This window comes from Microcaecilia unicolor, chromosome 2 (assembly GCF_901765095.1).
Source record: "Microcaecilia unicolor chromosome 2, aMicUni1.1, whole genome shotgun sequence".
In the NCBI taxonomy this organism is placed as follows: Eukaryota; Metazoa; Chordata; class Amphibia; order Gymnophiona; family Siphonopidae; genus Microcaecilia; species Microcaecilia unicolor.
Genome location: NC_044032.1, coordinates 4,781,175 through 4,806,032, shown reverse-complemented (window position 1 = coordinate 4,806,032; position 24,858 = coordinate 4,781,175). Strand labels below are relative to the sequence as shown.

At 47.5% G+C, this 24,858-nt stretch overlaps 1 protein-coding gene across 1 annotated transcript in view; it reads right to left on the bottom strand.

Annotated features, from left to right (window-relative positions):
* TESK1 (testis associated actin remodelling kinase 1) overlaps positions 1-24,858 on the bottom strand; it is a 219,818-nt gene that overhangs the window by 62,262 nt on the left and 132,698 nt on the right. Inside the window, exons 4-5 of the mRNA XM_030192744.1 lie at positions 5,628-5,774; positions 75-157 (exon numbers count right to left, since the gene is read on the bottom strand). Coding sequence (XP_030048604.1) covers positions 75-157; positions 5,628-5,774 — 230 coding nt within the window. The remainder of the gene's footprint in view (positions 1-74; positions 158-5,627; positions 5,775-24,858) is intronic.

Sequence of the window (24,858 nt, the reverse complement as noted above, 5' to 3'; positions counted from 1 at the left end):
GATTTCTATTATGAGTAGCTTGTACCAGCTCAGGCACGAGAATCTGGAAAAAGGCCAGTATTGTATCAGTTCACCTGTAATCCGGGATCTTCTCCGCCAGCCCGAAATCTCCAACCACGGCCGTGTATCCTCTTTCCTCGTACTTCACCAGGCAATTCTGCGAGACAATGAAGATCAGTAAGTTAAGAACATTCGATGCAGCCAGGCCTCTTCCCTCTCAAAAGAGGCAGAAAGATCCCAGGCACCGCCAGGTCTTCCAGGAGCCCAAAAATCAGCCTCTGTTTCCAGCCTGAGCAGATCTGCTGTCACAACAAAACCTCCCCCCACCCCCCAACCAGAATATGAGGCTGGACAGGACGATGGAAAGGGCCAAGAGGTTATATGGGCATGAAAGATGGCCAGTGGGGAGAAAAGGGGGAAAAAGAAAACATTTTAAAAAATAAGGGCCGGATTCTATATAAGGCGAGGCGAGTAGAGCTCGTTAAGTTGTGCGCATGGCCAATTTACAAGCGCTACTCAATTGACATCACTAATTGACAACTGGAATTTACACACGCTTCTTTTTAGGCGTATTCTACAAAGAGACGCAGAAATTCCAGCACATGTAGCTGAAAAGGGGGGGCTGCAATGAGAGGAGTGTAGGCCGGTCGGGGGTGTCAGTCACATTTACACGCGTTGTTATAGAATCCGGGGGAACGCACTTACATTCAGGCGCGGGCCTTTACTCCAGGTTTTCGGTGGCGCACGTTCCCTCGGCTTATGCGCTATTCATAAACCGCGTCTTACTGTAGACACAGTTTATAGAATAGCGCTATGTAAATTATTCTGCCTACATTTAAGACACTTTATACAGAATCTGGCCCCGAGTGCACAAAAATCTAAAAAAAGGTGTAAAAACGGGAAAAAAGACTCCTAAAAATACACGACTAGCTGCAAAACATAAATTGGAGAAATACAGAAAGTTGCAAAGAAAAAAAAAAACATTTCCCTGGCTCCCACCCAAGGTTTTTCCACCTCTGATATAAATAGCCCATCCTTCAATTTTATAAACCACACACGAGAATTTTCGGATACACACAGAAATGTAACTCAAAGGTTTTTCTTACTGGTACTACATTTTATAAAATATATACAAAACTTTTATAGTTTCTCTGGATTTTAAATGCAAGTGTTTATAGCAGAATGAATAATCAGTGTCTTAAGACCTAAACACAGTCCATAACAGCGATGTCACAGTCCACAAAAATGTTCCCAAAATCAAAGCTCAAACTGTTACTGCCTCCAAACTCAGTGTCTTGAATTAGCTTGAAACAAGCCAAAATCTTATCATTTGTTCAAGGAAATCCAAGAGCAAAACCTCCGTGAACAGGGCTATATGCAGGGGCGGCCTGAGAATGGTCTGGGCTCCCTGCCGCTACCACCCCCCCCCCCCCCCCCCACTGCGCTGCTGCCCCCCTCTACCGCCGCAGCTGACGCCCCCGCTGCCCCGGTCCTACCTGAAGGGCCCTGGTGATCTACTGCTCTCTGTGGGGGAGGGAGCGTGTCCTTTCCTGCCCGCTGCCGCTATTCCACCTGCCTGTGCAGCCGTGCTTTCAATTTGGCGGCTGAGACTTCCCGCGGTAGTCTCGCAGGTCTAGGGAGTCTCGGGCGCCTTTTTAAAAATACGGCCATGCCAGGCAAGGGGAATAGCGGCAGCACAATGGGCAAGAAAGAACATGTTCCACCCCCCGCAGAGGCCACTAGATCACCAGCAGCGCCGCCTTTAAAGGTAGGACCGGAGAGGGCTGTAGTGTGCGGCAGGCATTCAGGCACAGCCTCTGGGCCTCCTAGAGCCTCTGGGCCCTCGGACACTGCCTGGCTGCCCGAATGGTCAGTCCACCCCTGGCTATATGAAACAAGCCCATAAAGGATACCCACTCGGCACCCAGTCATAAGAGCCTCGACAAAACAGCCCTGACAAAACAGCCTTGTAACAAAATAGCCCTTGACAAAATGGCCCCTCTCACAAAACAACCCTTGACAAAATAGCCCCTTAACAAAACAGCCCCCTAAGAAAAACATAACACATCACAAAAATATAATAAAGTACAACTGAAATCTTTATTGATCAAGACTCCTACCAGCATTTAGTTGCATAAAACATATATAAATAAACAAAATTCTATAGCTACAAACTGGTATTCATGAAATTGGGTGGCGGAGCAGGTGGGGGAAGAGAGGTTGGTGGTTAGGAGGCGAGGAAAGTGGAGGGCAGACTTATACGGTCTGTACCAGAGCCGGTGATGGGAGACGGGACTGGTGGTTGGGAGGCGGGAAATACTGCTGGGCAGACTTGTACGGTCTGTGCCCTGAAAAAGGCAGGTACAAATCAAGGTAAGGTATACACATATGAGTTTATCTTGTTGGGCAGACTGGATGGACCGTGCAGGCCTTTTTCTGCCGTCATCTACTATGTTACTACGTATCTATTCTGCTATTTAAAGAAACTATTCTTCCATCAACATGCTAATTAAAAGAAAAAACAATATTTGCCATCATTTTCATAGTCTTACCAACCTTATCCTGTTTGGCAAGGTAAGATTATTAGGGAAAAATGCAGTGCCATATTCTGGGCAGCCTGATCGGGCCTTTTTGTTGGGGGACTTGTCAAGGGTCATATTGAGGGCAGGCCGGTTTAACAGTGGCTGTTATGTCAGGAGCTTTTTTTGTTTGGAAATTTTTTGTCGGGGTTATTCTGTTGGGGCCATTTTGTCGGGGTTATTTTGAGCGAGTACTCACCCACTCCTCTTTCAAACTCCAAAGATTAAAAGTTTCACCAAATCTTTTGTGATCAGCAATAAAATCCTCAGGTTAAAAGTCTGTCCTCAATACAGATCCATATTTTGCCACCCGGTTTCCTCAGCAGGAACAGAGTTCACCCGGGACAAAGTAGGAACCCCAGCCTGATCAACCTCGATGGTCAAAAAAATGCTTTTGGATATCCCTGAACAAATAAGATTTTGGTTTGTTTCAAGCTAATGGAAGACACTGAGTTTGGAGGCACTAACAGTTTGACCTTTGATTTGGGAACCATTTTTGTGGTCTGTGACATTGCTGTTATGGACTGTGTTTAGGTCTTAAGAGATTGAATTTTAGATTCCTTCATCTCATCTTAGTTTGATAATGGATTTTAAATGCAAGTGTTTACAGCAGTATAAATAAAGTTTTGTATATTCAATAAAATGTATTACCAGTAACAAAACATTTTTGACTTATAGTCTGTAGTTCTGCATTTATAGTTCTAGTGACACACACGGAAATGTCAATATTCTGCCAAATACCTGCGTAACTTCCATAGCGGGTATTTGCTAGGGGTGTACACGGGGGAGGAGCATGGGCGAGACGCAGGCGGGGCTCCCCATTACACGAGTAATTCACAGAATAGTGTAAATTACGCATATCCCTGCCACATTTAGACACCCAACATTAGTTTTACACCAGCGCTACAGATGGTAAATGTGGGAGCCTACATGTTTACACCAATACCAGTTTACATTAGTATCAGAAAAAGAACAGAAGAAACGACCCTCACAAACAGCAAAGGCACCAATAAATGGACAGACGACACTGTAAAGTCCAATTCTTTATCTCACCGACTGACTCAACACAGGCCTGTGTTTCGGCCAAAGGTCTGCCTCAGGAGTCTCTAATGAATGTGCTGGACAAACAATGTTGAAAATTTTCAGCGTATAAATATATGCAACAGGTATTTGGTTAACGGATTGACACACAGGAATCGCTACCACATAATATGTTAATACCTTGACTGCCACGAACGCGTTATGTAGTAGTGATTCCAGTGTGTTTATCCATTTACCCGACGTGGTAAAATGGAACCTACGCACTTGGTTCTGTTTTAAAACAGGTTCCTACTGCGTAGCAGCCAGCTCTGGAATTACTTTCTAACTTCCAAGATGCTGCAGATGGAGACAGGAGCTATAAAGACAAGAGCAAAAGAGACCCGGGGAGGTGGGGAAGGGGGGGAGATACATTTGTTTTTTTGCTGGTTAGGAGGGGTAGAGAAGTTGATGTAGGGGCAGTAAAAGGAAGCAGAAACACCCGGAATCTGAGTAGACAGATTCAGACATCATGAAATGCTGATTGCAGCCAACAGGTGGCGACAGAAGTATCACAGACTGGAGGTGAAGTAGCAGGAAAGAGGAAAATGAGGCTGTACCTCAATCTATAAAATAGAGGGCCTGAAAAAGCAGTGAAGCTTGAAGATAAGGCAACAGGTGCGAGTAGAATGAGTAGCATCAACCTTTCAGCCTGTTTACCCGATGTAGTAAAAACGCGCAAGGCCCCTTTTACTGCAGCTTAGTTAAAGGGCCCCTTAACCTGCTGTGATAACCGCATAAATAGGACTACGTAAAACACAATCGTATAAGTGCCGAATATCGCACTTAACCGCTACATTTTTGCTGACTCCGTATATCCAGAAATTTAGTGTCGGAGCTAGCAGGGCCTTTCAGGTATAACAGCAGCTGAATATCAGGGTCCTGGTGTTTATTCTGCACTATTAAAAAAAAAGAAGCTATTCTCACCTCTAAATACAATCAGACCGTAGAAGCCCTGAGCACGTGGATCCCACTCAGTCCCCAAAACACCTCGAGGCGTGCCAGGTGCTTTCATCAAACGTCTTAACGCTCATGTACCAGACTTTTTCTTCTTGGTCCTTTGAAAGGTTATCATGGCCCACAAAGACTCCATGGACCAACTGGGTCGCCAGAGTTTGTGGCTTCAGGACCTTCTGTTTTGTACTGGGGTTGTATCAGGGTCAGGTAGGAGAGAAAAGGAAGCGAGTTCACATTTCATGTCATGGATTTTCCTCTCCAAATACCTTCATTCCTCCCTATTTAAGGACTATTTCATCAGCCAAAAGACATTTACAGAGAGGAAACCTGAATTTGATTGGGGGGGGGGGTGGGTAAGGGCAAAGGGTAAAGAAGTAATGAGGCCTCAAAATCATAACATGATCATAGGTGACTGAAGGAGTTTTATACATAAGTACATAAGTAGTGCCATACTGGGAAAGACCAAAGGTCCATCTAGCCCAGCATCCTGTCACCGACAGTGGCCAATCCAGGTCAAGGGCACCTGGCACGCTCCCCAAACGTAAAAACATTCCAGACAAGTTATACCTAAAAATGCGGAATTTTTCCAAGTCCATTTAATAGCGGTCTATGGACTTGTCCTTTAGGAATCTATCTAACCCCTTTTTAAACTCCGTCAAGCTAACCGCCCGTACCACGTTCTCCGGCAACGAATTCCAGAGTCTAATTACACGTTGGGTGAAGAAAAATTTTCTCCGATTCGTTTTAAATTTACCACACTGTAGCTTCAACTCATGCCCTCTAGTCCTAGTATTTTTGGATAGCGTGAACAGTCGCTTCACATCCACCCGATCCATTCCACTCATTATTTTATACACTTCTATCATATCTCCCCTCAGCCTCACAGAAAGAGGGGAAATGTAAAGATAAAAGACTTAAAAGCCCCAGTCTACCCAGATTGTAAATGCCGCTCTGTGCGGGTTTCCTTCATGCCTAATAGAACCCCAGTGAGAAGGCAGGTCCCCAATACCCTACCTTGGAGGTGAGATCTCGGTGGAAGACGCCTTTCGAATGCAGGTAGCACAGCCCCTTGGCAATATCCAGAGACAGCTTAATGCGCACATTCCATGACAGGGGCTCGGCGCTGTCCAAAAGCTGCTCCAGGTTCCCACCGTTCATGTACTGTGAAGATGACAGTCTGCAGTTATCATATATAAAGTACTATATTATATAACACAATAACTTTGGTGTCCTTTCACTAAGCTGCGCTGAAAAATGGCCTGCACTAACGTAGGCGTGTGTTTTGGATGCGCACAGATCCATTTTTCAGCGTGCTTGTTAAAAAAAAAAAAGGCCTTTTCTTTTTGGCCGAAAATGGACGTGCGGCAAAATAAAAATTGGCGCATGTTCATTTTGGCTCAGAGACCTTATCGCCACCCATTCGAGGTCTCACGCGTTAACTGTGCGGTAATCGTCAACACGTGTATAATGCTGATCATCGCCCAGTTAGCGTGGATGCGTGTAAAAAAAAAAAAAAAATGAAATTACCACCCGGGCCACGCAGTAGGCGGGCGGTAGTTCCGAATTGGCACGCTTTGGCGCCTACGCGGCTTAGTAAAAGGGCACCTTAGAGAATGACAGCAGTGACCTGTCCACTTAGGAAAGCGGCAAACAACTTCCCGTATGGAACTGAGCTGCCATTACCATATAATACAGAACAATATAGACCAGTATGCACCTATCAAAGCAATGTTACCCACGTATCAAAACTAGGCAAAATCACTTCCAAAACATAACTGGAAACAATAATTCCAAACTGTAAGCTCTAGGAGTCGGGGACCCTCGATTAGGAAGAAAAATGTATGGTACATATCAAAATGGTTGGGTGCTGGTTAAGTACAAGAGCAGCAGCTCCCTCAGAGCTTAGAGTCTATTTTTCAATTGCATTGTCAGCGATTATATGTCCTTTTATGTTGAATTGTACAGCGCTGCGTAACCCTAGTAGCACTTTAGAAATGTTAAATAGTAGTAGTAGTTATTGCGTTGTTATTAATTTTACACTGCAGTTTGGTGGGTTATTTTTCTAATCGTATATAAATAACAGCATGTCACTGTTATACATAACCACCACATTATACTTAGGCTTTTATAAACCATAAATTTAGGTGCTATTTTTCCAGTTAATTGTGCAATTTTTGAAGGAACAGAAGTAGTCGGTGTTCAACGGTGTTTTTCTGGGGCTGGTAACTATTGTCGAGGACTTTTGCCAGTTAATACAAATATGTACATCGATGCACCTGACAAGGACCCAAGGCAGTCAAGGGAAGGATCAGAGTACTAGGGACTGCAGATAATAAACACAGTTTTGCACCCTGGAGTAGAGTAAACGGGCAAAGGCCATAAATCGTGATGCCTAGGAACTTATGATCTGATCTGATATCCTTACGGGCAAAACAGGCCTGAGAAAGGAGGAAGCCTAAACAAACATGGGAATGTGGTTTAGCAGGTGAGAAAAACCAGATGACTTTGAAAGAAGGCAGGATGATCCTGGGTAAGATAGCTTGTCAGGCATTGTAAATCATTGTTAGACACAAGTGTATAAAAATAGCTGTTTTAGTCCAGTATGTTGGAGATCAAAGATACAGCCAGCATATTTATGTAGTAGATTTATCCTCTCATGAGAAAATATTAATTGTATGAATATACTTGGTAAGTGAATAAAAATACTTTCTCATAGACGCGCAGCCTTGGTCTTTTATCTCTGCAAATTGTGGGTAACTGATATTCTTCTGGAATTTATCCAATAAACATCCATTACATAATTTTGTGCATGGGGGTGTTTTATTGGCAATTGTTGGTTAAAACCTTAAATTAGAAGCCTTCATTATACACCATCAGACAGACATTTATCAAGGATATACCGCAATACTGTACACAGACACTGACTTATCATATATATACACAGTGTCCAGAAAAAAAAGAGACCTTCCCCCCCCCCCAACATTTTTCCCAAATACCTCAAAACGTCCTACTACAACACAAACTTCTACCTGAAATTCCAGATGTTTCCGAGTACTTTATTTTGCAACTGGATGGAGCTCTAACACATCGAGCTCGCAAAACAGTTGAGCTCTTAAATAACGAAACCCCAGCTCAGTGGCGTTGATGACTTCGTAAACGTGTTAAGGTTGAAGGTGGACACTTTGAAGACAAATTATGAACTAACTAGGGGCAAATCTATGGGGGCCCAGGGGGCCCCATACTGGCTACGCCACTGGTGCACGCTGATGCTAAAGACACCCATAGGAATATATTGGTGTCTCTAGCATTAACATGCGCTAATTTTAGCACATTCTAATGTATTTTCAAAGACTGTATTAACAGCCCTGTTTACTAAGCTGCACTATAGGCGCACTAACGTTTTTAGTGCACGCCAGGGGTGTAGCCAGACTTCGGCGGGAGGTGGATCCAGAGCCCGAGGTGAAGGGGCACCTTTTACCCCTCCCCCCCCCCCCCGCCACCAACTTGAACCCCCCCCCCTGCTGATGACCCTCTCGACCCCCCTCCCACCGCCAACCAGCTGTTGCCTACCTTTGCTGGCAGGGGACCGCAACCCCCGCCAGCCGAGGTCCTCTTCTTCCCAATCCCGTGCAAGGCTTCGTTCTAGTCTGACGTCCTGCATGCTGTACGTGCAGGACATCAGACTCATAGAAACAGAACGAAGCCTTGCGCCGGAAGAGGAGGACCGGGGGGGGGGGGGGGGGGGTTGTTGGCAGAAACAGAACGAAGCCTTGCAGATCAGCCAGCGAGGTCCTCTTCTTTCGGTGCAAGGCTTCGTTCTGTTTCTGTGAGTCTGACGTCCTGCACGACGTCAGACTCATAGAAACAGACCGAAGCCTTGCAGATCAGCCAGCAAGGTCCGTTTTTTCCGGTGCAAGGCTTCGTTCTGTTTCTGTGAGTCTGACGCCCTGCACGTTGTACGTGCAAGACGTCAGACAACAGAATGAAGCCTTGCGCTGGAAGAAGAGGACGGGGGGGGGGGGGGGGGGGGGGGTTCGTCGGCAGAAAGAACGAAGCCTTGCAGATCAGCCAGCAAGGTCCGTTTTTTCCGGTGCAAGGCTTCGTTCTGTTTCTGTGAGTCTGACGTCCTGCACGTTGTATGTGCAGGACGTCAGAATCACAGAAACAGAACGAAGGCTTGCGCCAGAGGACGGGGGGGGGGGGTCTTCTATTGCAGGAGGGACTGTTGAAGACAGCAGAGCTACACTGAATCCTGAGATTGCTGATGACTTCTTATTCATCCACAGATTAAAAAATCATAACAGTGCTTCACATGACATATTTCTTCCCTCTAGGGCATACAGACCCGGTTGTATTTTGTACCCCTGGACATTTTAGCAGGGTGGATTACGATTCCTTGGGGTAGTAGAAATCAGCTATTGTTGGGGTTGGAAGGGTAGAAGGTGGTGGTGGGAGGGTTATTATTGTTTTCTATTTGTAATTTATACACAATAGCTGCACAGTATATATTGTTCCTTGTTATACTTTAATAAAAAGATTTAAATATAAAATCATAATTGTTCGAGGCTTCTGCAGATGAGGACAGAGCCCATAGGGACGGGGCGGGGACAGAGACAGGACCTGCGGGGACGGGGACAGGGCGGGGACAGAGACAGGGCCTGCGGGGATGGAGACAGGGCCTGCGGGGACGGGGCGGGGACGGAGACAGGGCCTGCGGGGGCGGGGACAGACAGGGGCGGGGACAGAGACAGGGCCTGCGGGGGCGGGGACAGACAGGGGCGGGGACAGAGACAGGGCCGGGACGGGGCGGGGACGGAGACAGGACCTGCGGGGACGGGGCGGGGACGGATTGTCAGCCCTCCTGGGACAGAGAAATATCCAGAGTGCCTGAATGTAACTCACCTTGAGCTACTACTGAAAAAGGTGTGAGCAAAATCTATTTTTTTTTTATTTTTTAATTGGTTTTAGTGAAATGTATATAGTACATAACAATAACTAAAAAAAGACAACTTATGGAAATACAAATAGCGTAAGTTGTACCAAGGTATTATACAGGTTTAGTTATAATTATATTTTCAAAACATATATTTATTATCATTTATGTAGTTTCATAGGTATTGGATGCAAGATAGGAAGCAAAATCTAAATAAATACTTCTCAAACACGCAGTCGGCCATACTGTGTACAGCTGCCAGTAACAGGGGTCAGAGGTCACACACTCCATAAAACTCAACCTCATAAAAAGACTGATTGAAGCGACCACACTTTCAGCGTTTTCTTAAATATACTGGAGACACAAGTTAAGACACAAGGCCTCAGGCTTCAGGTTCCACAATCCTTGCACCAAGCAAGGCAAAGTCTCCAAAAACCTGTCTTTTGGATCTCGCATCATTTATAGCGGGTGCTCGTAGAAAATTCTCTCGTGGTGATCTGCGTATGAGCCAGCCGAGAAATGTTTTGGAGTTTTAATTTTGTTTTCATTTTGAATTTTTACTGAATTTCCTGGAAGGTCTGATCCAGTCTTCTTTATGTAATCCGAAACGAAATGATCAGGTGTTTTGCGGACTAGAAGCACTGCATAGCAGTGGCATAGCTACGTGGGGCCTGAGGGGGCCTGGGCCCCCGTAGATTTCAGTGGGGGCCCCCCTCCCGCCGCCGCCTACCTTCCATTTTCCTGGCGGGGGACCCCACTCCCCGCAAGCCGACGTCCTCTCTGACCGTAGAACGCAGCGGCAGCCGGCAGAGAAAAGTCTTCTTCCTTGCATGCTGGTCCTGTACGTGCAGGACCAGCATGCAAGGAAGAAGACTTTTCTCTGCCGCTGCGTTCTACGGTCAGAGAGGACGTCGGCTGGCGGGGAGTGGGGTCCCCCGCCAGCAAAACGGAAGGTAGGCAGTGGCGGGGGAGGGTTCGCAGCAGGAGGGGGGTCGGCAGAGACGGGGGGGGGGGGGGGGGACAATGGCGGCGAGAGGGGGTGGCAGCGGGGGGGGGGGGCTAAAATGTACCCCCTCCCTCGAGCTCTGGACCCCCCTCCCACGGAAGTCTGGCTACGCCCCTGCTGTATAGTATAATATAGCTTGAACCTTACTCTCTTAGCACCTCGAATTCACCTGGTTACTAATGTAACCCTGGTCTCACCACAAATTTCTGGCATCAGCTAGCTCTTTGGATCAATACCCAAACCAGGGCCACACACACAAAAAAAGTTTTATTTTACTGAGCTGGGCGTAGGCTGGGGCTGGGCTTGATCCTGGTAGGCCGCAGGGTTGGCTCAGTCTAGGAGCAAAATAACTTCTCTCTCAGCTCAAACAAACTCTCCACTCCAGGATTTGTATTTTATGCAAAACAGAATACTGGAACCCTGCGACAGGCAGCTCTCCAAACGTCATACTTTTCACAGTTCACTTTGTATCAAACAGTTCCGTTTGCTGAAAGAGGTTTTTGTGCCAATCCAAAGCTTTTGGTGTAAAGTTCCAACTACTAAATTAATAGTCTCTTTTATAAATCCTAGGGTATTCATATATTTACACATCCACCCGGTCTTCCAATACCCATCAAGGCTGTGCTTCCCACGCTTTCTGCGACAAGCTGGAGTGGAGGAGTGGCCTAGTGGTTAGGGTGGTGGACTTTGGTCCTGAGGAACTGAGTTCGATTCCCACTTCAGGCACAGGCAGCTCCTTGTGACTCTGGGCAGGTCACTTAACCCTCCATTGCCCCATGTAAGCCGCATTGAGCCTGCCATGAGTGGGAAAGCGCAGGGTACAAATGTAACAAAAAATAAAATAGATACTATTGGAGATTCTACATGGAATGTTGCTACTATTGGAGATTCTACATGGAATGTTGCTATTCCACTAGCAACATTCCATGTAGAAGCCTGCGCGGCCACATTTCTGATCTGCAAGGGTCGACTTCTACATGGAATGTTGCTAGTGGAATAGCAACATTCCATGTAGAATCTCAAATAGTAGCAACAGTGGAGGAGTGGCCTAGTGGTTAGGGTGGTGGACTTTGGTCCTGAGGAACTGAGTTGGATTCCCACTTCAGGCACAGGCAGCTCCTTGTGACTCTGGGCAAGTCACTTAACCCTCCATTGCCCCATGTAAGCCGCATTGAGCCTGCCATGAGTGGGAAAGCGCAGGGTACAAATGTAACAAAAATAAAATAGATACTATTGGAGATTCTACATGGAACGTTGCTACTATTGGAGATTCTACATGGAACGTTGCTATTCCACTAGCAACATTCCATGTAGAAGCCTGCGCGGCCACATTTCTGATCTGCAAGGGTCGACTTCTACATGGAATGTTGCTAGTGGAATAGCAACATTCCATGTAGAATCTCAAATAGTAGCAACAGTGGAGAAGTGGCCTAGTGGTTAGGGTGGTGGACTTTGGTCCTGAGGAACTGAGTTGGATTCCCACTTCAGGCACAGGCAGCTCCTTGTGACTCTGGGCAAGTCACTTAACCCTCCATTGCCCCATGTAAGCCGCATTGAGCCTGCCATGAGTGGGAAAGCGCAGGGTACAAATGTAACAAAAATAAAATAGATACTATTGGAGATTCTACATGGAACGTTGCTACTATTGGAGATTCTACATGGAACGTTGCTATTCCACTAGCAACATTCCATGTAGAAGGCTGCGCAGGCTTCTGTTTCTGTGAGTCTGACGTCCTGCACGTACGTGCAGGACGTCAGACTCACAGAAGCAGAAGCCTGCGCGGCCACATTTCTGATCTGCAAGGGTTGACTTCTACATGGAATGTTGCTAGTGGAATAGCAACATTCCATGTAGAATCTCAAATAGTAGCAACAGTGGAGGAGTGGCCTAGTGGTTAGGGTGGTGGACTTTGGTCCTGGGGAACTGAGTTCAAATCCCACTTCAGGCACAGGCAGCTCCTTGTGACTCTGGGCAAGTCACTTAACCCTCTATTGCCTCATGTAAGCCGCATTGAGCCTGCCATGAGTGGGAAAGCGAGGGGTACAAATATAACAAAAAGAAAAAAACGTCCCGCTGGGCTTTTCCCAGCCACTGGACCCCACTCAGGACCAGATCCTCCCCGTCTGTCGTGTGCACTTCCTCAAGCTGCTACTTCTGCTGCCGAACAGGTTCTTTCCTGTTCTGCTCCCGGGCTGGGTTAACCCTTTCTACCCACCTGGAGCACTCCTCAGAATTCAGTTAATGCTTTTGTTGGCAAAAACCTCCTTTTTATTCAGCCTTAGGTTATTGGGCCTGACCAAGATACCCCCCCCTCTCCTCACGGGGCCTGGTTGGGAGGGGGGGGGGGTGAACATAACATAACATAGTAGATGACGGCAGAAAAAGACCTGCACGGTCCATCCAGTCTGCCCAACAAAGCAAACAAAGACCACGTGTTCACTAATCCTATCACTTTTATCCCCTTCCAACTCCACAAATTGTAAGTTATTCTCTGCTAATCCTCCCTCTGGGCTCAGCTCTTCCCCCTCCCATCCATACTGTTCTCCCTTCTCAAAGCAATCTAGTAATCCCTGAGCAAATTTCCAAACTCAGTTTACAAGGGGATTACACTAATAACCGGGATTAACAGTAAAATAACATGTTGTAAGGGAAGCCCATGTTAAGTTTCAATGCCACGTTAAGGGGGGAGGTTAACTGGTAACTCATGCAAGGTCTTCAAGGGTCACGTAAAATATCGTCCTGAGATCAGACAGTATTCTTGCCGCAATGATCTGTGGAAGCCCATTATCCAGAACAGAGCCTTGCCTAAACCTGACCAATGCCTGGGTAAGGATAGCTACTCACATATACTCACATCACCCCTCTCCTCAGATCACTTCACTGGCTCCCGATCAGATACCGAATACAGTTCAAGCTTCTCCTACTAACCTACAGATGCACTTGATCTGCAGCCCCTCATTATCCCGTACGTTCCTACCCGTAACCTCCGCTCACAGGACAAATCCCTCCTATCAGTACCCTTCTCCGCCACCGCCAACTCCAGACTCCGCCCCTTCTGCCTCGCCTCACCCTATGCTTGGAATAAACTTCCCGAGCCCATACGCCATGCGCCCTCCCTGCCCATCTTCAAATCCTTACTCAAAGCCCACCTCTTCACTGTAGCTTTCGGCACATAACCACTTACCTCTTTTCAGGAAACCTACACTGCCCCATTTGATTGGCTGCATACTTAGATTGTAAGCTCTTTTGAGCAGGGACTGTCCTTCCTCGTTTAAAATTGTACAGCGCTGCGTAACCCTGGTAGCGCTTTAGAAAAGTTAAGTAGTAGTAGTAGTAGCAGCAATTAAATGTATAAACTGTCAGTGCGGAACAAATCCCAAACTATATAGAACATAAAACTGTAAATTTAAAAAATAGCAAAACAAAAACAACACCTAAAACATTACAGTCCAGCGGCCAAATGAGTCCATGTTAAAATTCACATTCAAACTAACGTTAAAAGCAACTCATCTTCATCCTTTTTCTAAAATTTGTATAATTTAATTAGCCATGCCAATCCTGAGGGAGTCAATCCCCCAGAGTTGGGACCACCAAAACAAAAGCTTTTGCAAGAATCTGTGAATGCATAAGAATGAAAAGGGATGAGTAACTAGCAGTCTTGAGTGGAATGGGTAGACGTGAATCGCTTGTTTACTCTTTCCAAAAATACTAGGACTAGGGGGCACACAATGAAGCTACAAAGTAGTAAATTTAAAACGAATCAGAGAAAATATTTCTTCACTCAACGTGTAATTAAACTCTGGAATTCGTTGCCAGAGACTTTAGTAAAACCAAGTAGCTTAGCAGGGTTTAAAAAAAGTTTGGCTGGCTTCCTAAAGTAAATGGACTTGGGGAAAATCAACTGCTCATTTCTAGGATAAGCAGCATAAAATGTACTGTACTGGTTTGGGATCTTTCCAGGTACTTGTAACCTGGATTTGCCACTGTTGGAAACAGGATGCTTGCCCTGATGGACCTTCAGTCTGTCCCAGTATAGCAATACTTATGTACTTATGATTAATATTAAATTAAAAGCTGGTGTATACCATCGAAACCTGTCCTGCGGACAAGAGAGACAAAGATCTCTTAGACCATGCCGAAAGTACTTTTATTACAGGTCGTGCAGATTGAGAGGCCTAATAGGTACTAGTAACCCTCATTTCGGTGGTTCGAAAAATAATGGATGCGCCGATAAAGGACAGTAAAATTCCTGGAATCCAAAGGATCCGAGGCAACATGGTTTTTTTCCAAAGGAAAATCATGTCAAAGAAGTCTGATCAATTTTGCAGGGGGGAGACTAGAGAATCAGATCAAGGGTAGGCGCTAGATGTGGTCTGTTTGGATTTCAGCAAAGCCTTTGACACAGTTCCTCATATGAGGCTCGTGAGCAAATTGGATGGGCTGAAGTTAGGACCCAAAGTGATAAACTGGATTAGAAACTGTATGACAGACAGATGGCAAAAGGCGATGGTGAATGGAATTCACTCAGAGGAAAGAAAGAAAGAAAGATGAGCAGTGCCGTCCATCCAGGATTGGCACTGGGGCCTTTCTATTCGATATTTTTTTGCTGGCTGGTTAAAAGGAAAAGTTTGCCTTTTTGTGGATGACATGACAATTTGTAGAGTGGACAACAAGAGAAGTGATCTGAAAAAAAAATCAGAGGACTGGTCTAATGTTTGACACTTAAAAATAAAATGCAAAGAAAGGCAGAGTAAAGCCTAAAGGGTGTAGAAACCCAAAAGATCTGTATTTCCTAGGAAGTGAGCAGCTACCAAGAGAGAGAACTTGAGGTGACAGTGACAAGAGGATCTTAAGGTGCCTAAAATGGTATTCAATGCTGATGAGTCAGAGAAACCGAAGCACATTTCTGCAAACTCGGAAGATGTAATGGAGCAATTTGACAAATTAAAGAGTAGCAAATCGCCTGGATTGGATGATATACATCCCAAAGTACTGACAGAATTGAAAAAATGACCTTGAGAGCTATTGTTAGTAATATCTAATTTATCTTTAAAATCAAGCCTGGTACCGGAAGAATGCAGGGTCACCAATGTTAACACCGATTTTTAAAAAGGGTTCCAGAGGTGATCCAGGAAATCATACACCGGTGAGCCTGACGTCAGTGTCAATCCAAACTGTAGAGACCAATATAAAGAACAAAATTACAGAGCACATTCAAAAGCATGGATTAATGAGACAAAGCCAACATGGATTTAGTCAAGGGAAATCTCGCCTCATTTCTTTGAAGGGGTGAATAAAGATGTGGATTATTATGCATCTGGATTTTCAAAAGGCATTTGACAAAAGTACCTCATAAAAGATTCCCGAGGAAATTAGAAAGTCATGGGATAGGAGGTGACGCCCTATTGTGGATTAAAAACTAATTAAAAAGATAAACAGAGTAGAGTTAAATAGTCTGCATTCTCAATGGAGAAGGGTAGATAAGTGGGGTTCCACAGGGGTCTGTGCTGGGACCGCTGCTTTTTAATATATTTATAAATGACCTAGAAATGGGTATAACTAGTAAGGTAATTAAATTTACTGACGACACAAAGTTATTCTTGCCGTATCTTGCTAAGAATGTAAAAAGAATTGAAGCGGTGCAAAGAAAAGCTACGAGGATGGTATGGGATTTGCGTTACAAGACGTATGAGGAGAGACTTGTTGACTTGAACATGTATACCCTGGAGGAAAGGAGAAACAGGGGTGATATGATACAGACGTTCAAATATTTGAAAGGTATTAATCCGCAAACAAACTTTTTCTGGAGATGCGAAGGCGGTAGAACGAGAGGACATGAAATGAGATTGAAGGGGGTCAGACTCAAGAAAAATGTCAGGAAGTATTTTTTCACAGAGAGAGTAGTGGATGCTTGGAATGCCCTCCCGCGGGAGGTGGTGGAAAAGAAAACAGTAACGGAATTCAAACATGCGTGCGATAAACATAAAGGAATCCTGTTCAGAAGGAATGGATCCTAAGGATCTTAGCCGAGATTGGGTGGCAGAGCCGGTGGCGGGAGGTGGGGATGGTGCTGGGCAGACTTATACGGTCTGTGCCAGAGCCGGTGGTGGGAGGCGGGACTGGTGGTTGGGAGGTGGGGATAGTGCTGGGCAGACTTATACGGTCTGTGCCAGAGCCGGTGGTGGGAGGCGGGGCTGGTGGTTGGGAGGCGGGGATAGTGCTGGGCAGACTTATATGGTCTGTGCCAGAGCCGGTGGTGGGAGGCGGGACTGGTAGTTGGGAGGCAGGGATAGTGCTGGGCAGACTTATACGGTCTGTGCCAGAGCCGGTGGTGGGAGGCGGGACTGGTGGTTGGGAGGTGGGGATAGTGCTGGGCAGACTTATACGGTTTGTGCCCTGAAAAGGGCAGGTACAAATCAAGGTAAGGTACAGTGGGGGAAATAAGTATTTGATCCCTTGCTGATTTTGTAAGTGTGCCCACTGACAAAGACATGAGCAGCCCATAATTGAAGGGTAGGTTATTGGTAACAGTGAGAGATAGCACATCACAAATTAAATCCGGAAAATCACATTGTGGAAAGTATATGAATTTATTTGCATTCTGCAGAGGGAAATAAGTATTTGATCCCTCTGGCAAACAAGACCTAATACTTGGTGGCAAAACCCTTGTTGGCAAGCACAGCGGTCAGACGTCTTCTGTAGTTGATGATGAGGTTTGCACACATGTCAGGAGGAATTTTGGTCCACTCCTCTTTGCAGATCATCTCTAAATCATTAAGAGTTCTGGGCTGTCGCTTGGCAACTCGCAGCTTCAGCTCCCTCCATAAGTTTTCAATGGGATTAAGGTCTGGTGACTGGCTAGGCCACTCCATGACCCTAATGTGCTTCTTCCTGAGCCACTCCTTTGTTGCCTTGGCTGTATGTTTTGGGTCATTGTCGTGCTGGAAGACCCAGCCACGACCCATTTTTAAGGCCCTGGCGGAGGGAAGGAGGTTGTCACTCAGAATTGTACGGTACATGGCCCCATCCATTCTCCCATTGATGCGGTGAAGTAGTCCTGTGCCCTTAGCAGAGAAACACCCCCAAAACATAACATTTCCACCTCCATGCTTGACAGTGGGGACGGTGTTCTTTGGGTCATAGGCAGCATTTCTCTTCCTCCAAACACGGCGAGTTGAGTTCATGCCAAAGAGCTCAATTTTTGTCTCATCTGACCACAGCACCTTCTCCCAATCACTCTCGGCATCATCCAGGTGTTCACTGGCAAACTTCAGACGGGCCGTCACATGTGCCTTCCGGAGCAGGGGGACCTTGCGGGCACTGCAGGATTGCAATCCGTTATGTCGTAATGTGTTACCAATGGTTTTCGTGGTGACAGTGGTCCCAGCTGCCTTGAGATCATTGACAAGTTCCCCCCTTGTAGTTGTAGGCTGATTTCTAACCTTCCTCATGATCAAGGATACCCCACGAGGTGAGATTTTGCGTGGAGCCCCAGATCTTTGTCGATTGACAGTCATTTTGTACTTCTTCCATTTTCTTACTATGGCACCAACAGTTGTCTCCTTCTCGCCCAGCGTCTTACTGATGGTTTTGTAGCCCATTCCAGCCTTGTGCAGGTGTATGATCTTGTCCCTGACATCCTTAGACAGCTCCTTGCTCTTGGCCATTTTGTAGAGGTTAGAGTCTGACTGATTCACTGAGTCTGTGGACAGGTGTCTTTCATACAGGTGACCATTGCCGACAGCTGTCTGTCATGCAGGTAACGAGTTGATTTGGAGCATCTACCTGGTCTGTAGGGGCCAGATCTCTTACTGGTTGGTGGGGGATCAAATACTTATTTCCCTCTGCAGAATGCAAATAAATTCATATACTTTCCACAATGTGATTTTCCGGATTTAATTTGTGATGTGCTATCTCTCACTGTTACCAATAACCTACCCTTCAATTATGGGCTGCTCATGTCTTTGTCAGTGGGCACACTTACAAAATCAGCAAGGGATCAAATACTTATTTCCCCCACTGTATACACAAAAAGTAGCACACGTGAGTTTATCTTGTTGGGCAGACTGGATGGACCGTGCAGGTCTTTTTCTGCCATCATCTACTATGTTACTATTCAAAGTTATTAAATCGTAAGAAGATTATGAAAAATTGCAAGAGGACCTTACGAGACTGGGCATCCAAAAGGCAGATGACGTTTAATGTGAGCAAGTGCAAAGTAATGCATGTGGGAAAGAGGAACCCGAATTATAGCTACGTGATACAAGGTTCCACATTAGGAGTCACTGACCAAGAAAGGATCCAGGTGTCATCGTTCATAATACACTGAATCACTCTGCTCACTATTCAGCTGCGGCTAAGAAAGCAACTATAACATAAGAATAGCCATACTGGGTCAGACCAATGGTCCATCCAGCCCAGTATCCTGCTTCCAAAAGTGGCCAAACCAGGTCACAAGTACCTGACAGAAACCCAATTAGTAGCATCATTCCATGCTACCAATCCCAGGGCAAGCAGTGGCTTCCCACATGTCCATCTCAATAACTGACTACAGACTTTTCTTCCAGGAACTTGTCCAAACCTTTTTTTAAACCCAGACATGCTAACCGCTGTTACTACATCCTCCGGCAGTGAGTTCCAGAGCTTAACTAGGTTTTGAGTGAAAAAATGTTTCACCTATTTGTTTTAAAAGTATTTCCATGCAATTTCATTGAGCCTCTCCTGGTTTTTGTACTTTTTGAATGAGTAAAAAATCGATTCACCTCCACCCGCTCCACACCACTCAGGAATCTCATCCCATGGCTTTTCCTACCATCTCTATGCTGATGACTCCCAAATCTACCTTTCTACCCCTGATATCTCACCTTGCATCCAAACCAAAGTTCAGCGTGCTTGTCTGACATTGCTGTCTGGATGTCTCAACGCCACCTGAAATTAAATATGACCAAAACCAAGCTTCTCATTTCCCCCCCCAAACCCACCTCCCCACCCCACCCCCGTTTTCTATTTCTGTTGATGGCTCTCTCATTCTCCCTGTCTCTTCAGCTCGAAACCTTGGGGTCATCTTTGACTCTTCTCTCTCCTTCTCTGCTCATATCCAGCAGACCGCCAAGACCTGTCGTTTCTTTCTTTACAACATCCGTAAAATCCGCCCCTTTCTTTCCGAGCACTCTACCAAAACCCTCATCCACACCCTGTCACCTCTCGTTTAGACTACTGCAATCTGCTTTTTGCTGGCCTCCCACTTAGTCACCTCTCCCCTCTCCAGTCGGTTCAAAACTCTGCTGCCCGTCTCATCTTCCGCCAGGGTCGCTTTACTCATACTACCCCTCTCCTCAAGACCCTTCACTGGCTCCCTATCCGTTTTCGCATCCTGTTCAAACTTCTTCTACTAACCTATAAATGTACTCACTCTGCTGCTCCCCAGTATCTCTCCACACTCGTCCTTCCCTACACCCCTTCCCGTGCACTCCGCTCCATGGATAAATCCTTCTTATCTGTTCCCTTCTCCGCTACTGCCAACTCCAGACTTCGCACCTTCTGTCTCGCTGCACCCTACGCCTGGAATAAACTTCCTGAGCCCCTACGTCTTGCCCCATCCTTGGCCACCTTTAAATCTAGACTGAAAGCCCACCTCTTTAACATTGCTTTTGACTCGTAACCACTCGCCTCCCACCTACCCTCCTCTCTTCCTTCCCGTTCACATTAATTGATTTAATTTGCTTACTTTATTTTTTGTCTATTAGATTGTAAGCGCTTTGAGCAGGGACTGTCTTTCTTCTATGTTTGTGCAGCGCTGCGTATGCCTTGTAGCACTATAGAAATGCTAAATAGTAGTAGTAGCAATTTTGTAGACCTCAATCATATCCCCCCTCAGCCGTCTCTTTTCCAAGCTGAAGAGCCCTAACCTCTTTAGCCTTTCCTCATATGGGAGGAGTTCCACCCCCTTTATCATTTTGGTTGCTCTTCGTTGAACCTTTTCTAATTCCGCTATAACTTTTTTCAGATACGACGACCAGAAATGAACACAATACTCAAGGTGAGGACACACCACGGAGCGATACAGAGGCATTATAATCTTCTTGGTCTTATTTTTGTATCACTCTCCTAATAATGCCTAGCATCCTGTTTGCTTTCTTGGCCACTGCCACACACTGGGCAGAAGATTTCCGTGCATTTGTCCACAATGACACCTAGATCTTTTTCTTGGGTGCTGACTCCTAAGGTGGACCCCGGCATCAGGTACCTGATTAGGATTATTCTTTCCAATGTGCAACACTTTGCATTTGTCCACATTAAATTTCATCTGTCATTTGGATGCCCAGCCTTCCCGTTTTCTAGTCTATCTGCAATTTTTCACAATCTGCATGTGTTTTGACAACTTTTGTGTCATCTACAAATTTAATCAACTCGCTCGTTGTTCTGATTTTCAGATCATTTACAAATATGTTAAACTAGCCGTTAAGCCCGTTAAAACGGGCGAGTTTTTTGTTTTCCTATGGCCTCCCCCCGTCCACCAATCCTGCTCTCTCCCCTGCCCTCCCCCCACGTCCAGCAGCCCTCCTCTCTCCCCTGCCCTCCCCCCATGTCCTGCAGCCCTCCTCTCTCCCCTGGCTTCCCCCCATATCCAGCAAACCTCCTCTCTCCCCTGCCTTCCCCCCATGTCCACCAACTCTCCTCTCTCCCCTGCCCTCCCCCCACGTCCAGCAGCCCTCCTCTCTCCCCTGGCCTCCCCCCCCCTTGTCCACCAACCCTCCTCTCTCCCCTGCCCTCCCCCCATATCCAGCAAACCCCCTCTCCCTCCTGCCCTCCCCCCATGTTCAGCAACCCTCCTCTGTCCCTTGCCCTCACTCCATGTCCAGCAACCCTCCTCTGTCCCTTGCCCTCACCCCATGTCCAGCAACCCTCCTCTGTCCCCTGCCCTCCCCCCATGTCCAGCAACCCTCCTCTTTCCTATGGCCTCCCCCTGTCAACAAACCCTGCCCTCCTCCCCCCATGTCCAGCAACCCTGCTCTCTCCCCCACCGTACCCCCATGTCCAGCAACCCTCCTCTTTCCCTTGTCCTCTCCCCCGTCCACCAACCTTGCTCTCTCCCCTGCCCTCCCCCCATGTCCAGCAGCCCTCTCTCCCCTGGCCTCCCCCCCATGTCCAGCAACCCTCCTCTCTCCCCTGCCCTCCCCCCATATCCAGCAAACCTCCTCCCCCCCTGCCCTCCCCCCATGTTCAGCAACCCTCCTCTGTCCCTTGTCCTCCCCCCCTCCCGTCCACCAACCTTGCTCTCTCCCCTGCCCTCCCCCCATGTCCAGCAACTCTGCTCTCTCCCCTGCCCTCCCCCCATGTCCAGCAGCCCTCCTCTCTCCCCTGGCCTCCCCCCCCCCCATGTCCACCAACCCTCCTCTCTCCCCTGCCCTCCCCCCATATCCAGCAAACCTCCTCCCCCCCCTGCCCTCCCCCCATGTCCAGCAACCCTGCTCTCTCCCCTACTGTACCCCCATGTCCAGCAACCCTCCTCTTTCCCTTGTCCTCCCCCCCGTCCACCAACCTTGCTCTCTCCCCTGCCCTCCCCCCATGTCCAGCAGCCCTCCTCTCTCCCCTGGCCTCCCCCCCATGTCCAGCAACCCTGCTCTCTCTCCTGCCCTCCACCCATGTCCAGCAGCCCTCCTCTCTCCCCTGGCCTCCCCCCCCATGTCCACCAACCCTCCTCTCTCCCCTGCCCTCCCCCCATATCCAGCAAACCTCCTCTCCCCCCTGCCCTCCCCCCATGTTCAGCAACCCTCCTCTGTCCCTTGTCCTCCCCCCCTCCCGTCCACCAACCTTGCTCTCTCCTCTGCCCTCCCCCCATGTCCAGCAACCCTGCTCTCTCCCCTGGCCTCCCCCCATGTCCAGCTACCCTTCTCACCGCCGCTCCCACCCCCCTCCGTGCCCCCTGCAGTGATATGAAAGCGCCTCTCATCCTCTCATCTTCTGCAGCGCTTTCACACGGAGGTGAGAAGCGCTTTCATATCACTGCAGGGGGCGGGAGCGGCAGCGGCAACATCAGGGAGTGGGGCCTTCATTCGTTGCTCCTTCCCCCTCTGATTTCGACGGCGCCCCCTCCGATTCCCACGCCCCATCCTTCACTTATGTTCGGGCTGTGTACTCTCCGCCCCTCGCCCCGTCCTTCTCTCCACTTGCGTTTGGGCTGTTTGTGTACTCTCCGCCCCTTGCCTGCCTCTGACTCCTCCTCCTTTCTGATTCTGGAGCTGGTGAAGGCAGGGCTAGGACTTTTCCTGTCTCAACGTTCGGACTCTACTGCGCATTTGCGGATGAGTCGGTCACTTGTCATTTATAAGTTTGATAGCACCGGTCCCAGTACAGATCCCTGCGGCACTCCACTGTTCACCCTCCTCCATTGAGAGAAATGTCCATTTAACCCTACTCTCTGTTTTCTGTCCAATAACCAATTCCTAATCCACAGAAGCACATTGCCGCCTATCCCATGACTTTTTAATTTTCTCAGGAGTCTCTCATGTGAGACTCTGTGAAAAGCTTTCTGAATTAGGAATTATTAGGAAAGGAATGAAAACAAAATTAAGATTGTTATAATGCCTTAGTATTGCTCCGAGGTGAAGTCGCACCTCGAATACTGTGTGAAATTCTGGTCACCGCATCTCAAAAGATAAAGAGCAGGTTTGTCCAACCTAAAGGACAAGTTCATAAACCACTACTAAATGGACTTGGGAAAAATCCACAATTCCAGGAATAACATGTATAGAATGTTGGTACGTTTGGGAAGCTTGCCAGGTGCCCTTGGCCTGGATTGGCCGCTGTCGTGGACAGGATGCTGGGCTCGATGGACCCTTGGTCTTTTCCCAGTGTGGCATTACTTATGTACTTATGTCCTCTACTTGGCTCACTTTTATTACATAGAGCAGTGATTTAACCTATTGTGATGTCATAGTGGCTCATTCCACCAATAAGAGCCAACCTGATTAGTGATGTCACAATGGCTTGATTGTATAGAATGTTTGTACGTTTGGGAAGCTTGCCAGGTGCCCTTGGCCTGGATTGGCTGCTGTCGTGGACAGGATGCTGGGCTCGATGGACCCTTGGTCTTTCCCAGTGTGGCATTACTTATGTATGGCCCGCGGGCCAGAACCCAGCACAAAGAATGTTTTCTTCTGGCCCTCGGAAGCCTGGCAATTCTTTTGGTGCTTACAGAGGGATTCCTGCTTCCCTGCCACAACTTAGCTCAATGTAAACATGAGACGTGCAGTGCCAGAAGTTAAGGTTTATCTCGAAGTTTCAAGTCTCAGAAGACTTATGCCTCTTATATATGGCGTCTCCTCATGACGTCACTGGGGCACCATAAGCAGGGCCACGGTGACAGCCCCTCTCATCTCAGAGCCCCAAAAGCTGCATATCCAAAGGTGAGCTTCCACTGAACGGAGACAAAGGAATCCTGTTCAGAAGGAATGGATCCTAAGGAGCTTAGCCGAGATTGGGTGGCAGAGCCGGTGGCAGGAGGTGGAGATAGTGCTGGGCAGACTTATACGGTCTGTGCCAGAGCTGGTGGTGGGAGGCGGGGCTGGTGGTTGGGAGGCGGGGATAGTGCTGGGCAGACTTATACGGTCTGTGCCAGAGCCGATGGTGGGAGGCGGGACTGGTGGTTTGGAGGCGGGGATAGTGCTGGGCAGACTTATACGGTCTGTGCCAGAGCTGGTGGTGGGAGGCGGGGCTGGTGGTTGGGAGGCGGGGATAGTGCTGGGCAGACTTATACGGTCTGTGCCAGAGCCGGTGGTGGGAGGCGGGGCTGGTGGTTGGAAGGCGGGGATACTGCTGGGCAGACTTATACGGTCTGTGCCAGAGCCGGTGGTTGGGAGGAGGAGCTGGTGGTTGGGAGGCGGGGATAGTGCTGGGCAGACTTATACGGTCTGTGCCCTGAAGAGGACAGGTACAAATCAAAGTAGGGTATACACAAAAAGTAGCACAAATGAGTTTATCTTGTTGGGCAGACTGGATGGACCGTGCAGGTCTTTTTCTGCCGTCATTTACTATGTTACTATGTAATGTGTACCACAGAAGATATATATAGTGAGTGTGGTGCCAGAGGGGCTGCAGGGGAGGGAAGGGAAGGGAGTGGATACTGCTGCACAGACATCATCAGTTCCCAACCCCCACACTGGCAAGGCAAGCACTGACCAAGGACAATTTTGAATTTGGCATTATTTAAATGTTTAAACTGTACCATTATTTTATAACATTTTCTATATTTTGATTAATCTGGACTTCATTATCTTTAAACCGATTACGCCCTGTGAATTGC